The following is a 15,483-nucleotide window of genomic DNA, read 5'->3' as shown; positions in this document are numbered from 1 at the left end:
CATCAATGCTTACGATAGAAAATTAAGTAAATTTTTAAAATTTGCTTCACTTGAGGATGTATTACTTGGCTATTAAAAATGTTAATGGCAAAGATAACTTAGGAAATACAGCACTTATTTGGAGGAAAGCAGTGGGATCCAAAATGATATAATATTGTTGTAATCCTGTTAAAACATGCTTATGAAAGAAGACATGAAAATAATGCATAAGTAATCATTGTGGTAGAGTCAGATTATGGGTGACATTTTTCTTTTCTGAATACTTTAGAATTTTTAACATAATTTATGTATATTTTTCTTTCTCCTAAAAACCATTGATCACTTAGCCTAAATGTAGTATTTTATTTTCTAACCTTTCTTAGTCCTTGGTTCACCTTTGATCTCACAGGATATCCTTCAGGGTAAGGAAAAGGAAAGGTTTATTGCCCTGTTAGCTCAGGGCACTGTGAGTGCTACTCTTGCATATGTATACACATACTTCTTTGCCGTTATCAGCATCTTCATTTCCCCAATTCTAAGTTTCCACACTTGGCTAGACAAAGTTAATAAACTCAGACACCAAAATTCCATGGCTGAATTTGTACTGTGACTGGGAAATAGTAGAGCCCCAAACCAGCAATGTCAGCTTACCTGGGAGCTTGTGAAAAATGCAGAATCTGAGGTCCCACTCCTAGTCTTCTGAGTGCATGTGAGTCAAGTGGGGAATCTACATTTTAAGATTCTCCCACTTGTCTCGTGTGCACCTGACAGTTTGAGCAGCACTGGCCTAGGTAGTTCAAATAATGCTGTGGAATTAGGGATTAGGGTCCGAAAATATTTAGGTTGTTGATACTAGGTGCTCTATGAAATCACAGCTGGCACTCCTAAAGCAGTCTGGTGTGCAGTGTTCACACCCAGTGATCAACCACCTGTACAGATTAGCAGCTGTGAAGGCAGCCATATTGGCATTCTGTACTGGTTAAGAATGCTCTGGTTCTAGAGTAAGCACATGCCATCCTGAGTTTCCCATTCAGTGCAACCTTACAGAATGCATAGAGTGAAGCTATTTGAAAATATGAAAAGTCCTCATTGAGAAAGCAGATTGGAGAATAGCAGAGTTTGAAGTACCACTAAATGGGCAGTGAATTCACCATTGTTCCCCTCAAATATCTTCCAGTCCAAATTCAAGCACACCCAGCGTAAGGAAATGAACATTGGCATGGACAGAGAGTGTTCCAGGAAAGGCCTGCACTTCTGGTTAAAGGAGCAGGGAAAGATTCTACTAATGCTCAGAGAGAGTGGGGAAAATCTCCCATGTTTCTTTTTCCTTTTCTCCATTCATTTACATCCCAGGCTGCAGCAGTCTGCACACACCTAAAACTGAGGAAGAACCTTCCTTTCCAACAAGAGGACCTGTCATCTCAAGAGTATGAGACAAACCACTATTGCTTTTTTCTTCCCTTTGTCCTCCCTCTGCTTGATTCTGGACACAGGTACAGTTGTAGGAACTACATGACAGAGCAGGTAAATAAAGCCCCAGCTTTCTGATCAGAGGACCCAAAAAGGAGCCGCCCAGGGAAATGGAAAGTACTGAGTGGACTGCAGAGAGGGAAGAGCTGAGAAAGCACCCCGTAAAGCTGTTATGGCCTTACCTGTAGCTGTATGTAAGTGGATCTGATTCTAAATAGCACATCAAAGACTTCTAGAACATAACTACAGGAGAGCTCACTGTTCAGGTCCCAGACTGACAACTAGATAGCACATGCATGGTAGAGACCTTAGTAGCATTGCAAAGCCTGTAAAAACAGAACTGACATTGAAAGAAAAACTTGGAGCCTGAACTTAACTGCACTGATTGCCTGCTAAAATATCAAGATTATTCTAAAGCCTCATAACAAAACGTTCAAAGTATCTAGGATAAAGTCCAAAATTACTGGGCGTAAAAGAACCAAGAAAATTTCAACTCACAAAAAGACAATCAATAGATGTCAGTATTAAGATGACACATTAAGTTGGAATTATCTGCCAGACTTTAAAGTGGCTATTACAAAAATGCTCCAAGAAGTGACGGCAAACAGTCTTGAAATGAATGAAATGATAGACATGTCAGCTAATAAACAGAAGACCTTAAGAACCAAATGGAAATTTTAGTATTGAAAAATACCATAAGAAAATTTAAATCTCACTGGATAAATCAGTAATAGAATGGATTTGACTGAAGGGTCAGTGAACTTGAAGACAGGTAAACAAATTATTCTGTTTGAACAACAGAGAGAAAAAAGATTTAAACATAATGTCTAAGGGACCTGTGGGACAATTATCAGAGGTCTAACTTGGGGGCTACGGGAGTACTAGAAGAGGAGAAAGTACGGTACAGAACTCTAAAGAAAGTAATGGCTGAAAACGTCTCAGATTTGGCAACAGGCATAAACCTACAGATTCAAAAAGCTTAGCAGACCCTAAATAGGATAAACTTAAAGAAGTACATGCCCAAACATATAATCAAACTGCTGAAAACTAAAGATTTTTTTAAAGTCTTGAAAGCAGAGAACAACTCTTTACTCATAAAGGAACAAGAATTTGAATGATTATGAATTTCTCGTCAGGAATCATGGAGGCCAGAAAGAAGAACAGCATTCTCAAAGTTGAAGAAAAAAATAATTGTCAACCCAGAATTCTATATCCAGTGAATATTTCACCTTCATTTCTAAAGGATATTAAGATATTCTTTTGAAAAGAAACTGAGAGAATTTGGAATCAACAGATCTTCTCAAAAGAAATTGCAAAAGGAAGTTCTTCAGACAGAATGAAAATGATACCAGACGGAAACTTCAAACATCAGGTGTAAAAGAAGAGTGGTAGACATGGTAAATATGTGGGTAAATATAATGGACAGTTCTTTGAAATATGTTTTATAGTTTTATTAGGGTTTTCTTAGAGGGACAGAAACTAATAGGAGATATATATATTCCTATTTGTTTATATATATATATATATATGTATATATAAACAAATATATATATATATACATATATGTATATACACACGTGTGTGTATATACACACACACACACATATATATATATATATATATACACACATATATATACACATATATATGCACACATATGTATGTAAGCCTTTGATAAGCACCTCAGCAGGTTGTGTTTTTTTTTTTTTTTTTCCTGATGGAGTGACCCAAACCTTCGTTCCTGAAGGGTCTGGGCCATTACACAATCGCAGCATCCCACAATAGGCTGTCGGCAAGCTGAAGAGCAAGGATAGTCAGTCCGACTCCCAAAACTAAAGAACTTGGAGTCTAACGCTCAAGGGCAGGAAGCATCCAGCACAGGAGAAGGATGTAGGCTGGGAGGCTAAGCCAATCATCTCCTTTTCATGATTTTCCATCTGCTTTATATTTGCTGGCAGCTGATTAGGTTGTGCCCACAAAATTAAGGGTGGATCTGCATTCCCTGGCCCACTGACTCAAATACTCTTCTCTTTGGCAACACGCTCACAGATACACCCAGGATCGATACTTCAGTCCAATCAAGTTGACACTCAGTATTAACCATCACAAGTCTACCCCTTGTCAACTTGAACCCATACACATCTCTTGAGCCTGTTTCTGCAGCTGGTCACGTGGTTGTAGCTGATATTGATGACAACCTTCTTCTACTACCCATTCTGTATTCCCTTTGCCTTCAGTAAGCACCTCTGCAGCTTATGTTTTTTGTTTTTTGTTGTTTTTTTTTTCCCCTGATGGCGTGACCCAAAGCTTCATTCCTGAAGGGTCTGGGCCATTTGTAGTCCTGCCTGGATTGGGCTGTTACAGTTTCCCATTGATATTAATCACTGGGTATGATAATACTAAGAGACTCCCTAATGGATCTCCTGTATTCCATGTGTACTCTTCCTTACTTCCATTGTGGAGCAGTAGACTGATTTCATCTTAATAGTTGGGTCAGTCATTCCAGCCAACATTGTAACTCTCTTTTTAGCCTGTTGACTTAAAGGTAGGAGGAGCCCAAAGTGTCAGTTGGCAATCTTAACTTCCAGTTTAATGGAAGCATTGCTGTGTTTCCTGGTGGCAGCGTTCCTCCCTCTGGAACTTAGACCTTTGACCAGCAGAACACAATGTTACGGGAACAGAAAGTAAAAATTTTGCTAGTGGATCTTAATCTTTTAAAAACTAAATTTAGCACAGCATCTGACACAAAGCAAGCTCTCAATACATAGTAGTGGCCGCTGTTATTTCATTCTTCCAGGTCTTTCCTTAAACAAATCTGTTCACATACAATGCTACATTTTACCATCATGGCAGGCTCTGTGGGTGTTACTACCTAGATTTTATATCTTAAAGACTGAAGTGCAGAAGTTTCATGGCAGACTTTTGGCAGCCAGCTGGAAAATCCCCAACCCAAAGTCCAGAGCACATCTCTGACTCCCAGTCCTACGGCCTTTCCAGTTCCCAGACCACCTCAGCTATTAGAAGGGTGTCAGCTGGATTTGTGTGCCCAACGAGGTGGGTGGCTTTATATAAAAGAGAAGCACATAAGGAGGAAATCATGAGTGTTCAGGATCACCTTCCAATCCCTTAAAGAGGTTGCTTTTGCAGTAGTGACATACTACCCAGTGGGCTCAGCCATGCAGTTTTTCCTGCAAGGTTAGAATGGATCATTTCCTTCAGTTGATCACTATTTGAAGTAGTAGGGGCTTGAGTTCAGAGGCCATGTACAAAAATGATTTTTAAAATCCCCAGAGCTTCGTTTAGCATATCTAAGACTGAGAGTCAGCCAAGAGGGGGCTATCTAGAGAAAGATGGATCCCCCTCCCCCATGCTGTTTTTTCTAAATGGGTTCATACAAAAATTAGCCAGGCATGGTGGCACATGCCTATAATCCTAGCTACTCAGGAGGTTGAGGCAGGAGAATTGCTTGAACCTGGGAGGTGGAGGTTACAGTGAACCGAGATTGTGCCACTGTACTCCAGCCTGGGCAACAGAGTGAGACTCAGTCTCAAAAAAAAAAAAAAAGAAACGAAAAGAAAAGAAGAAAAGTAAATAAATGGGTTCTAAGTGTGTACGTAATGAGGTCACAGAAGTGTTCATGTGTTGCAGTGAGTCTGTGTTGAATGTGAGCCTACTGAATATGTTGTTACAATTTCTAGTACACAAATTATTGGGCAAGCTTTGCAACTGCTTTTTAAGAAAATCTTTATATTCTTCCTTAATGATAGAGGTAGGGTCTCACTATGTTGCTCAGGCTAGTCTCGAACTCCTGGACTCAAGCAGTTCTCCCACCTCAGCCTCCCAAAGTGCTTAGATTACAGGTGTGAACCACTGAACTTGGCCTTTTTTTTTTTTTCGATTTTTAGTAGAGACATGGTTTTGCCATGTTGGCCAGGCTGGTCTCGAACTCCTGGCCTTGAGTGATTTGCCCATCTCGGCCTCCCAAAGTTCTGGGATTACAGGCATGCACCACTGTGCCCATCCTGCAACTGCCTTTCTGGCCTTCGTTGTTCTGTTTCTTCTCTCCTCCCCCAGTTCTGTGATCCGGAGAGAAAAATAGAGATGGTTGCATATTTCAAAGTAATCAAGACGCCATTCCCAAGCATTTTAACATCCACTAGAAGTCCCCTATGTTTGCCACTCTGTGTGGCGGGGCACTTCATGGAGTCAGGTAAGATGCTCACTTCCTTCTGGCACCACCTGGTCTGCCTCCAGTTAGGAAGGATGTTGGAGGCCACCAAAAACTGACTGCTAGCTCCATCAACTGTGGCTTGGGAGCAGTAATCTAGGTCAGGAAAAATTCCTTCCCTAGGAAACCTGGCCTTGTCCATTTAAATCACAGTATTCTACAGTTCCAGCCCATTGGATGGAACTGACTGGAGGAGAACCTACTTTTGGATTTTTTCCCAGATCTCTAATTAATGGCTTCTTACCTGTAAGCTTAAATTAGCTGCTGTTTATAAGGCTTTCCCAAGGTCTGGCAGGAAACTGCCAGTGCCCCAGAACTGTCAGGTTTGTACTGTTTGCCAGGGCTCTGTGAAGATTCCAAAGCGCATCTTTCAAAATACTAAATATTTTTGTTGTATTATATCCATATCCATATCCATATCCATATCCTGTGCAGAAAAAACAGGAAAGTATAAAGATCTCACCACCCAGGAGTAACTGTCATTGTTTACACTCTCAGTACACTTTTTTGAGACAGAATTTCGCTCTTGTTGCCCAGACTGGAATGCAGTGGCCTCCTGGGTTCAAGCGATTCTCCTGCCTCAGCCTCCTGAGTAGCTGGGATTACAGGTGTGCATCACCACACCCAGCTAATTTTTTTGTATTTTTAGTAGAGACGGGGTTTCACCATGTTGATCAGGCTGGTTGTGAACTTCTGACTTCATGATCCGCCTGCCTCAGCCTCCCAAAGTGCTGCGATTACAGGTATGAGCCATTGTACCTGGCCTAGTGCGCTTTTTCTACTTTTAATATACGTACCACCACCACCACCCTGCATATACACCTGCACACATTTTTCACAGTTGATTTCCCTGGGCTATTAATAACCCCCTTTCCCCTCGATACTTAACACTAGAGCATGAATGTTTTTCCACATCATTTTTAAAACATTCTAAGAACATGGTTTTTATTGTTTTCATGGCTACATTTAGGGATCTGCCATGATGTTCCTAACTGGTCTCCATTTAGGCTGATTCCAGTTTCCTTGATTAATGTCTTTGTGAGTATATTTTAATTTAAATTCTGTATTCTTTATTTAAATGAATACCTAGATACGAAGTTATCAGATCAAAGAATATAGAGATATATAAGAGGGTCTCAACTCACTACTGCCGGTCTGTGCGCCACGTCTTCCCACCGCTCTGCCCTGTTCCTCCACTGATCACAATGGAAGCTTGTCATTGATAATGGCTCCAGCATATGCAAAGCTGGTTTTGCTGGGAACGACGCCCCTCGAACCGTGTTTCCCTTCACTGTCAAGTGCCCCCAACACCAGGGCATGATGGTAGGCATGGACTAGAAAGACTTCTACATGGGCAACAAGGTCCAGAGCAAGCGCAGCATCCTAACACTGAATAACCCATCGAGCACAGCGTCATCACCAGCTGGGAATACCATGGAGAAGATCTGGTACCACACCTTCTACAACGAGCTCCATGTATTCCTGGAGGAGCATCCAGTGCTGCTGACTGAGGGCTCCCTGAACCCCAAGGCCAACAGAGAGAAGATGACTCAGATCATATTTGAGATCTTCAACACCCTGGACATGTATGTGGCAGCCCAAGCCATACTGTCCTTCTGTGCCTCTGGGCGCACCACTGGCATAGTCATGGACTCTGAAGACGGGGGTCACCCACACAGTACCCATCTACGAGGGCTGTACTCGCCCCATGCCATTCTGTGTCTGGACCTTGCTGGCCAGGACCTAACTGACTGCCTCATGAAGATTCTCACAGAGTATGGCTACAGCTTCACTACCACAGCCGAGCAGGAGGTCATGTGTGACATCAAGGAGAAGCAGTGCCACTTCACCCTGGACGTTGAGCAGGAGATGGCCGCCGTCGCATCATCCTCCTCCCTGAAGAAAAGCTACAAGCTGCCTGACAGCCAGGTGATCGCCATTGGCAATGTGTGGTTTCAGTGTCTGGAGGCATTGTTCCAGCCCTCCTTTCTGGGCATGGAATCACCCAGGCATCCCTGACAGGAAGCAGAAGGAAATCACTGTCCTGGCGCCCAGCACAAGGAAGATCAAGATAATTGCCCCTACTGAGCACAAGGACTCAGTGTGGATTGGCAGGTCCATCCTGGCCTCACTGTCCACCTTCCAGCAGATGTGGATTAGCAAACAGGAGTATGACAAGTTGGGCCCCTCCATGTCCACTGCAAATGCTTCTAAATGGACTACAAGCAGATGGGTAGCATTTGCTGCATAGGTTAATTCAGGTGTATAAATTTGCCCCTGACAAATGTGTATACCTCATGCTAGCCTCACCAAACTGGAATAAGCCTTTGGAAAAAAATTTGTCCTTGAAGCTTGTGTCTGATATCAGCACTGCGTTATAGAACTTGTTGCTGATTTTGACCTCGTATTCAAGCTAACTGTTATCTCGGTATTTGTTTAATAGTTTGTACATATCTTTTATTTCAACCCTTAGTACATGTGATTCAGTCACTTCATGGCTGAGGTGAGGACATGCTTGTGGAAGACAAGTCCAAGGCTTGGTGGGGCTGTGTGGCCAGCAGTCTCCCACTGGTGCAGGGTATTAATGTGTCAGGGCTGAGTGTTCTGGGATTTCTCTAGTGGCTGGCAAGAGCTCCTGAACCAGTTGTCGTGTCTGTCTTGCCTATAGGACCCAGTTTCCTTTCTTAGCTGATGTTTTCCTGCCAGAACACCGTGGGCTGTTACTTGCCTTGAGTTGGAAGCGGTTTGCATTTACACCTGTAAATTTATTCATCCTTTTCATTTATGTAAGGTTTTTTGGTAGGCAATTCTTCAATCTTTAAGAGATTACAACAAATTTTGGTTTTCTACTGTTATGTGAGAACATTAGGCCCCAGCAGCGCATCATTGTATAAGAAAAAATAAAAGTACTGCCATAAAAAAAAAAGACATATAAGACTTGTGAAGGATTATGTATTTTTTTGTGTATATCTATATATGTTACAGAGATGATACAGAATTACTCTCCAGAAAGCATGCAGTCATTTTTGAGCTTTCTAGTTCATGCATTCTCCATGAAGGCAGAAATTGGTTATTGGGATCGGGGGCAGTCCTGGAGATTACAATAGTTTGTGGCCCTCCTGCAGGCACAGTGTATAAACAGATACACAGTACCTCTGTAGTACTAAAACTGTATACAGGGGATATTGACAAAAAAGTTGAGAAGCACTGTTCTAACTGTATGTGACTCCACACATCTGCTTTCGAAGCTTTTAAATCTTAGCTTTGGGATTTTGGATTTTGGGTTTAAGAATAATATTTTTCTGATGTAAAACTTCTTGATTCATTATATAAAGTTAAGAAAATTGAGAAAGATGTGAATAAAATTTATCTGGAGGTTACCAATAAAAGGTTACCAATTAATATTAACATTTACTATTTTAATCCTTGGTTTTTGTTTGTTTTTTTTGTCTTAATCCATGTTTTTAGGTTTGTGTTTCACTCTTCTCATTTAATCGCCGTTGTAAGATTATCAATGTTCATCTGAGCCAAGGACCATCCTGAAATATGCCTTGTGTTATGGTCTCATGCAAGGGTTTCCCCTGTCCCCCATACCTGGGAGTGTTTGCAATCCCACATGCATCAGGTACCTGGCTGCTCTGGGACCTGAAATAATTGTCTCTTGTTTGTTTCAGGTGTGATCCCCTGGGCCCATTTGCTGTCGGGGGAGAAGACTTAGACCCTTTTGGGTGAGTACTGCTGGGGAGGTGGCAGCAACACAACTCGCTCTTGTGGCTTTTCAGCCCCAGCTCATCTTCTAATTTTAGAGTTTTTGGTCAGTCTCTTTCTTCGGGGAGGAGGAGGCAGTTGTTGCTGAGTGGCTGAGAAAGCACTGCCACATACGCTGCTCCTCCATACCTAGTGCAATGCAGGAGAGCGCTGAGTGTCGGCAGGGAGCTGAGCAAGCCCAGAAGGCAGCTCTTCTGCCATTTCCCGACCCCCCTGCCCACCTTAGTTTATCAGATGTAGAGTGAAGAGCACATGGTGGGCCTTAGGGCAGCTCAGGGCTATTCAGAGGTTACCCCACTTGATAAAGGGAGTCTCTGAACCCCATTAGACTCTGGATGGTTCTTATCATGCATCCAAAAAAGTTACTACAGCCTCAGCTATCCACTCTCTTCTCTAAATGATTCAGACTAGATTTTAAGCTCTGCTGCAAAGTGACCCCAACTTCAGCATCTCATTTTTAGACAGAGGGGAGATCACTTAGGTCTGCAGTGTAGCTTAAGCTATGACTTCAAAATTTGGGGAACCATCAGCTCATTCATCCTAGTTTGAGCACATGAGGTCAGGTCCATGGAGTTCCATAAGGGACAGATGCTTTCAGGAGCCAGACTTAGGCAACCCACAGGCAGTGAGAAATTGCCCTGAGGCCCTTAAAGAAAAAAGAGCAAAAAAAGCCAACATCACGAATTATCTCTATGCTATTATTAGTCCTTAAACCTGAAGCTTCACCCTGCAGAACGTTGAGAGGGCACTGTAGTTGACCTTGGCAAGTTCTGGCTCTTGGTCTTGATCAAGTTGTCCCTCTTGATCAAGTTGTCCCTCTTGGATATGGCAGGGATCTCAATTTTGAGGAGCCCTGTAGAACCAAAAGCACTGTGCAGAAGAACCAACCCCTGCAGAGCCGAAAGTACTCACTCAGCTGTGAGGTCTGCTCTTCGTGTAGGCTTTGTGTTCTTGCCCTTGCCCACTTCCTGCTGGCTCTCAGGCAGCCATCCACATGTCTGCTTGGGCCATCCAGAGTAAATATCCCTGCCATTCTTGGTCCATTCTCACCTCCCTCGCCTTTTCTCCAAGGACAGTCCTTGCCACATCTACTTACCCAACTTTTCTTCTTGCCTCAGGCGTCGGAGAGGTGGCATGATTGTGGATCCCCTGAGATCTGGCTTCCCAAGAGCGCTTATTGACCCATCGTCAGGCCTCCCGAACCGGCTTCCTCCAGGCGCTGTGCCCCCAGGAGCTCGCTTTGACCCCTTTGGACCCATTGGGACCAGCCCATCTGGGTAGGTAGTCACTCAGGTATGCCGAGAAGTAGGACTTGATGGCAGCTTGGCTCAGTGTGGCAGCAACAAAGGTTTCTAGCCCCAGGCACAGAGTTACTGCTGCCTCCGCCTGTTGCTTCCAGGAGAGTGGAGTCTCCTCCAGGGCTCTGCCTGATGCCTCCCTGGAGCCTTCTAGGAGCTCCCTATCCCTCAGTGCCTCTCTTCCCCCAGCTCCCCTCTGGGGAGGACTCAAAGTAGGAGGAGGAACTAACAATTCTTGAACGTTTGTATGTCAGAAACCCAGTGGATCCTTTCTTCAGTAGTCTTGGGTAGATGGTGCTATCTACATTTTATAGATGTAGAAAATGAGACCCTGAAGGATTAGGTAACTTATACCAACTGAGGGAGTCAGGATTCAAACCCAGGCTGTCTGGCTCTTGAGTGCATGTTTTTAAATTCCTCACACCACATCATTGTGAAGGGCAGCCTCCCTCAGTGCAGGGTCATGTCTGCACCCTGGTCTCTCCATCACTCCAACTCATCAGCCCCTCTTTCCATTCCAGACCTAACCCAGACCATCTCCCCCCGCCGGGCTTCGATGACATGTACCTGTGAAGGCCTCAAGAATGTAGCATCCCAGGCTTCCCTCCACTCTCCTGGAGCTGCCACTGCTGTCCCCATCAGCAACTGTGTTCTTCCGGGCTGGGGGCAAGGGATTCTGCCCATGTGTTTGCAAGCCAGCTGGGATAGCCTCCCCACCCCTTATCAGAGCCAAGGCACCTGCTGCACCTCTCCACCTGGCTGCAGATAGGTCCCAAAGAGAAATCTGTGTGTCTTTCACCACCAGCTCCTCCCCTTTGACCACCAGTTCCTCCCCACTTCCCAAGGGAGACTCCGGCAACCTCCAGCGACATATATCCTTGACCAGATGCAGTCCCAGTTGCAGCGCTATAAGAACAGAACGCATTTTGGATGTTATTATTAAGAACCAAATGTCAATACAGAATTCATGTTGCCGGTTTCCCACTTTTCTTTTTACGTTAACGCATAGCTCCTTCCATTTACGAGACTTTAGAGTCTGAGTTTCTGTAGGGCTGAATGACCCTTTTTCCTACCCTGTGCCCATTCTTGCTTAATTCAGGCGCCTTCCTTTCATTAATTGCCTTTGCTCCTGACATCACCAAGATGGGTCCCCATCTGGCTGCATGGATGGAAATGAGTGACTGGAAATCCCATAGGCCACAAGAATGACTTTCACAAGGGCAGGAACATTGTGGAAAGACTGAATCATTCTGATGAGGCAGAATCCTCCAGCTATTCCTGTCTGGGCCAGTTTTGTAGGTCCATCTGTGCATGGGCAGCAGTAGTCAAAAAGCTGAGGAATAAACAGAACAGACCTGAAGGCTAATCTTATTGTTTGCCACTAACTTAGTGAATGACCCTAAGCGAGTCCCTTCTCCTCTTGGGCCTTGTGCCAAGCCTATGAAATTGGAGGTGGCTTTCCTGCTCTAAAGCATTTTGATGTCTCATTCTGTGTTTGGTAACCCTAGAAACTGGGGCAGAGGCAACGAATGACAGTTCAAGGTGGTACTTGCCTTGAACCTTGTATAGTTCTTGCCTAACTCTGGTTTTTGGACCCTGCGGGGCCCAGACAGAGCTGCCTTGAACCTTGTCTGGTTCTTGCCTAACTCTGTGTTTTCTGGACCCCACGGGGGCCAGACAGAGCACAGGAGCATGGGCTACATCTGAGTGTGGTGTTGAACTGTGGGAGGAGCAGGGAGCCCTGTGCCTTGTGACATGGCCCACCTGACCTTTGGTGTTCTCCGGATCCTTTTCAGCCCGAGGCCCGACAGACGAGGGCAGTGATGAGCCCTGTTCTGGAATGGAAAGAGCACGATAGAGCACCAGGCTAAGAGACACAAGATCAAGGTGGTAGTCACTTCCGCTCTGCAGCTAGCATTTCAACCATATGTGGGGTCCTTTCACTTCTCAGCTCCTTGGATTCCTTGCCCTAAATTAGGACCTATTACTTACCTGTAGGTAAGCAGGCTACTGTACCTTTTCTGAGGTATCTGCTAGGCTGTTTTCTGTAGCCTAAGATTGCCTTTCTGCTTAGCCTGAGAACAGGTAGAAGAAAACTAAACTGATGCCTAGGCCCAGGGTCAGTCTCAGGTGGAAACTGGGCCTGGGTGGGAGGCTAGCTTGAGCAGCTCCCTGGGTATTTCTGTCAGTCCTCATGGCAAGCAGTGATTTAGTAAAAGATCCCAGAGACAGGGAAGCCAACCACCTTGAAACCTTTAGAACATCTGTGCTTTGGAGAAAGACCCAGAGATCAAGTGGAGATGCAGATTCAATCATTACTTATAACCTTCTTTGAGAGCTGACAAACGGGAGGAATGTTAGTTTTTGTTTTGGAATTGGACCATACTTGTAACCAAAAGGACTTAGAGCAGTTTGCTCATGAAAATATCTTTTATTATAAAAAGAAGTATTTAAAAGAACATCAGACTAGAGACCATCAGACAGAAGCAGGGAAGGTAAATAACTTTTAGGTCCTTGATGTGAGGAAAAGGTGAAATTTAAACAATAAATTTGCCACTTAGATTTTTTAGTAGCAAAGGTCAAAAAGATAGTCATATACAAAATTCTGTTTTCTGAAAACAGAAAATTGTGATTCATCTGCAGAATCAGCCATTTTTGTGTGTGAGTTTCCTTGCATCAAGGACACTGAGAAACGCAGTCATTGTCTTAGGTGTTCTATGGGAGGAAGCAAATGGAGCCTTTAGGAACTTCCTGGTCAAGCTGATGGTGCTGATTTTGGCCTGGGCCACTTCCCTCCTTCCACTCATGAGTAATCATCAAGCAGCAAAGTGGAATGTTCAGGTGTATATTTTGTAGAACCCAAAAGATTGGAGCCTTAATAATAAACATCAGCACTAAGTGACCTGTTCTTCCTTTTTTTTAATAACAGCTTTATTGAGATATAATTCATATACCCATAAGGTTTACCCTTTTAAAGTATGCAATTCAGAGGGTTTAGTATGTTCACAGTGTTGTACATCTATCACCATTTCTAATTCCTGAACATTTTCACCACCTCAAAAACAAACCACAAACTCATTAGCATGACTCCTATTCCCTTGCCCTCAGCCCCAGGCAACCACTAACATCTACCTCTAAAGACTTTTTTTTTTTTTCTGGACAGTTCTTATAAATGGGATCACTCAATATATGGCCTTTTGTGTCTGGCTTCTTTAATTTCCTGTGATGTTTTCAAGATTCATTCATGCTGTGGCATGTGTCCATGGTATGGATATATCACGTTTTCCTTATCCTTCTGTCAGTTGATGGACAGTTGGGTTGTTTCTACAAAAAGGCGATTATGAATAATGCTGCTAAGAAGATCTGTGTACCAGTTTTTGAGTTTTCAGTTGTTGGAGTTTCAGATGTTTTCAGTTCATTTGGGTATATATACCAAGGAGTGGAATTGGTGGTTCACATGGTAGCTCTATATTCTACTTTGTGAGAAATTGCCAGGCTGTTTTCCATGGCAGCTGTACCATTTTACATTTCCACTGGTAATTTATAAGGGTTTCAGTGTCTCTACATCCTCACCAACACTTGTTATTCTTCATGCTTATGGCCATCCTGGTTAGTACGAAGTGGTACCTCATCGTGCTTTTCTCTTCCATTTTTTAAAAAAGGAGAATTTTGACCTACAAGGCAGAGACCAGAGTCAGTCCCCCTTAGGGAGCAGTCTATGGCTTTGATAATCACCTCCTTGGGATGAAGATGGCTGGTGAGCTGCAGAGGAGTTGGTTCGACTTTTGGGAATGGTTCTAGGCAGGATGTGATACAGGGCAGGTTCTGTCTCTAGGGAAGTTCCCGTGACCTTTTCAGATCTAATGAGATTCACATCATCACTTTGGTTTGGTTTGAAATTTCTTTGTTCATCCAGTGAATCACAAGTAGAATAACGATCTGGTTCTAAATCGTCTTTTGGTGCTGAAGTACCATAGACCAACTCGGACCACTTCTATGATGTACCAACAGCCCCCACATCACACCTTCACCTTGGCTTGTCTCTTCCCCAATTCTTGAGTTAGCTATGTTTTTCACTGCACTCATCTACTCAGTCATGAGCATCTGTCAGCCTCCATTGTGAAGTCATGAGTCTCTTGAGACCGAAACTCCAAGAATGTATTGTGCTCACAGTGGACATGGTGTTCCTTTACCAGATGGTCAGTAGTTGTTTGTATGTAGTTAGAAAATAGATAGCAAGTTCCACGCGCCTCACTCTTTGGAACTCAGCTTCTCCTGTGGCCTTTCTACTGTCGCTAATAACATTTTATTAATGATCTATGCCTCTCTTCACAGGAGGAAAATTAGAATCGATGGAGCAGTTTGTATTCTTTTTCACCTAAATTTGTCTACTTCTGTACATTTCCAATAAGACACCATGGCAAGGGAAGATTCCCCACATGTATGTCCCCAGCTGTCTCTGTCATAAAACTTACATCCGTGTAAACCCACCATTGACTTTTTGCACCAAAAAACTTATTCAAAGGCAGACATCCAAGCCCCCAGCTCTTTATTGCCTCTGGGATACCACAAGGCACACCCTGAGTCACGCAGCCATGCTTGGCCCTGAATCTGTCCTGGAGGGTAGGTCAGAAGGCAAGGATGGCAGGCAGGATGGTGGGCAGTGAGGGGTGGCAAGGCCTAGCTGACTGAGGACACACCTAGCAACAGTGATGGGAGGTTTGAACACCGCATGAGTGG

At 43.8% G+C, this 15,483-nt stretch overlaps 1 protein-coding gene across 2 annotated transcripts in view; it reads left to right on the top strand.

Moving 5' to 3' along the window:
- Window positions 1–13,933, top strand: part of PSMF1 (proteasome inhibitor subunit 1) — a 46,151-nt gene extending 32,218 nt beyond the window's left edge. The window contains exons 5-7 of one of the 2 annotated variants that reach the window (XM_074406353.1): window positions 9,352–9,405; window positions 10,564–10,722; window positions 12,540–13,933. In XM_074406353.1, coding sequence (XP_074262454.1) covers window positions 9,352–9,405; window positions 10,564–10,722; window positions 12,540–12,567 — 241 coding nt within the window. In that variant the 3' untranslated portion in view covers window positions 12,568–13,933. Of the gene's footprint in view, window positions 1–9,351; window positions 9,406–10,563; window positions 10,723–11,264 lie in introns of both variants that reach the window. The other variant, XM_010351756.3, reaches the window with a different exon arrangement.
- Window positions 13,934–15,483: the final 1,550 nt, after the last annotated feature.

Source organism: Saimiri boliviensis, chromosome 9 (assembly GCF_048565385.1).
Source record: "Saimiri boliviensis isolate mSaiBol1 chromosome 9, mSaiBol1.pri, whole genome shotgun sequence".
NCBI lineage: Eukaryota > Metazoa > Chordata > Mammalia > Primates > Cebidae > Saimiri > Saimiri boliviensis.
The sequence above is the reverse complement of the archived record's forward strand: the minus strand, read 5'-3'. Positions and strand labels throughout refer to the sequence as shown.